At 59.6% G+C, this 2,851-nt stretch overlaps 1 protein-coding gene across 1 annotated transcript in view; it reads right to left on the minus strand.

The window, feature by feature from the left end:
* The window catches only part of Epha8 (EPH receptor A8), a 48,924-nt gene that overhangs the window by 28,246 nt on the left and 17,827 nt on the right, over nt 1–2,851 (minus strand). Inside the window, exon 5 of the mRNA XM_015484792.2 lies at nt 712–776. Coding sequence (XP_015340278.1) covers nt 712–776 — 65 coding nt within the window. The remainder of the gene's footprint in view (nt 1–711; nt 777–2,851) is intronic.

Consider the following 2,851-nt stretch of genomic DNA (forward strand, 5'->3'; position numbering starts at 1 on the left):
GTCCCCTCCCCACCCCCGTAGCAGACCCCAGGAGGCCGACCCAGGCGGGGCCCTTCCTTCAGGTGGAGAGGACATGGTGACTCAAGGCCCCAGCGCACCAGCGGCAGAGCTGGCTCCCACCCATTTAATGGGCTCATCCTGAGGAGCAGCGGAAGGGAGGGCCGTTCAGCCTCGTCCCTGGAGCCCCCTCCCCAGGAAGGCAGGAGGGGGCGTCCCATCCCTGCGAAGGATGACCATTAGGGACCTGGTGGACTGGCCCAGGGTCACCTTGGAGGCCCACTGGGGCCTGGGGCCTTGGCCACAGTAGGGGCTGCCATGCCCCCATGTGACTATGACACACAGTGGCTCGGCCCCAAGCAGATCCTGGGGAGGGCACGCGGCCGGGAAGACGGACCAACCCTGACGGCCTGGCTGGCCTTCCTGGCTCTGTCTCCTGGTCGCTGTGTCTCAGGTGGCCCTGGGCCTGGCCTGGGCAGGTCCTGAGTCTCAGGCCCAGGGCAGGGCCCTGAGGTCTCAGAGCCGGTGCAGTGGTCCCCAGGGTCTGAGGTGTCCAGACTGTTGGAGGCCAGCCACCCTGCCTCCTGCTGCGGGGGGCCTTGGGCAGCCCCTTCACCTCTCTGAGCCTCCACTCTCTTTGGATCTTGTGACGCTGAGACTCTGACTCGCGGCCTCCCCCGGCTCCCGGAGGGATGACTCCGGCCTGTCACTCACCCCATGCGCCGGGTACGTGAGCCAGCCCCAGTCCCCGTGGATGGTCGACGTGTCCAGCAAGTTCACTGTAAAACAGGAGACAGGAGGCGTCAGGTCCCTGTGACCCTCCTCCCAGCCCCCAGCAGAGGCGCACAGGGGCCAGCCCAGGCCCCCTCCCCGGAGGCCTCCTGGAGAAAGCCACCTGCCAAACTCCCGATGCCCCAGGGGCCAGGGATCCCGGCTGGTGGCCAGGAGGTGGCTCAGGAGGCCAGCGGTGGAGGCTGGGAGCCCCGGGGGAAGGCCCTCCTCCTCCAAGGCTCGGCTTCCTCCTCTGTTAAATGGGGGAGGCGGTGGCTGCTGTCTCACGGGGCGTTTGTGAGGATGGCCCGACACAGGGTCACGGTGGCATCAAACCATCACTCTGTGAAGTCAGACATCCCCGTTGGGGACAGGCCCCAGCTTCATGGTCGCCAGTGTCCCCCAGGAAGGGCCCCAGCATCTCCTGCGCTCCTGAGCACGGTGACATGGGGGACCTAGAAGAGGAAGCATGGCCTCTCCACGTGCACCTACTGCGTGCCGAGCTCCGCGAGGGGAGCTGTGGGCCCGTCTGAGACCTCGCGGAGGAGGCCTGTGCTTTCCATTTTATGGGTGAAACATCTGACCCAGGACCTGGCCCAGGCCCCCAGGTGCAGGGGTGGCCTCCAGAACCTCTCCTTGCCCTCACGTACCACACCACACCCCTGGGAGCTGCCCAGCCAGAGGGAGCCCCAGTGTGGACGGAGCTCAGACCCAAAGGGCAGGCCCGTTCTAAGGCCCTGTGTCCAGGGGACAGTTTCAACAAGGGAAAGGGCACACCTCTGGGCTCTTGTGACAGCACAGCCACTTATTAGCAAGTAGCCTTCCCTCCTTTCACCCTCAATTTCCTCATCTGTAAAATGGGTTAATAATGCCTAAAGGTTAAGAAGCCATTCTGTAGCTGGGCATGGTGGCACGTGCCTGTAATCCCAGCGGCTCAGGAGGCTGTGGCAGGAGGATCACAAGTTCGAGGCAGCCTCTAACTTAGGAGCCTCTAAGCAACTTAGCGAGACCCTGTCGCAAAATAAAAAATCAAAAGGGCGGGGCTGGGGTTGTAGCTTGGTGGTAGAGCACTTGCCTAGCATGAGTGAGGCACTGGGTTCATTCTCAGGATCACATATAAAGAAATTAAAGGTCATATATAACAAATTAGAATTTAAAAATAAATAAATTTTTAAGAAAGAAATTAAAGGTCCATCAACAACTAAAAACATATTTAATAAATAAACAAATAAATAAATAAAAAGGGCATGAGGTGTGGCTCAGTAGTTAAGCATCTCTGGGTTTAATTACACACATACACACACACACACACACACACACACACACCCATCATCTGTGAAGGCTGGAGCCAGTGCCTGAGACAAGCCGGTCCTTCTCAGGGCTAATTTCCTTTCCAAGTCCTGTCCTTCTGTCCTCTCTCCATGTCCCTTATGCCTATTCACTCACTTATGCAGAAAAAGGGGCACAAAACTGGAAACCGAGGATGGATCCCAGCTCTGCTCTGCCTGCTGTGTGTCCTCAGGTAAGTCCCTTCACCTCTCTGGGCCCTACTTCCTTTTGATCTAGTTGGTGACGGTCAGGAGAGGGCATCTGGCTCCAGTCTTAACACCTTCCCAGTTTCAGGACTTCCATGAATCTCTTCTCCATCAGCCATGGGCTGCCAGCCACCCTAATCCCGAGCTTGGGCAGGTCACAGAGGGTTAAAACCGGAGCCTCTTGGAACTTGGCGGCAGGGGAGCCTGGGATTTGCATAGCTGGAGCCTACACCTCAAAGGTGGAGACAAGTGTCCTCAGGAACTGTTGGAGTGACAAGCTCTTGTTTGCCGATTTCCTTCTTCCTCTCACCTTCCCACCCCATTGTCAGGGATCCCGGAGAGGGGACTGGCAGAAGAGAGGGGGCCTCTGTGCTCCTCCCCGCACCCCCAGGGGCTGGGGGATGGAGCCAGTGTCCACGGAGGGGTCGCCCCCTCCCCACGCCGGCCCCACACCAGGGGCACAGGCAGAGAGGAGAAGGCTTCCCGCCTCCCTCCCTCCCTCCCTCCCTCTCAGGCAAGTGTGGAGAAACTGGGATCCAGGGCCAGCT

This window comes from Marmota marmota, unplaced genomic scaffold (assembly GCF_001458135.2).
Source record: "Marmota marmota marmota unplaced genomic scaffold, marMar, whole genome shotgun sequence".
NCBI lineage: Eukaryota > Metazoa > Chordata > Mammalia > Rodentia > Sciuridae > Marmota > Marmota marmota.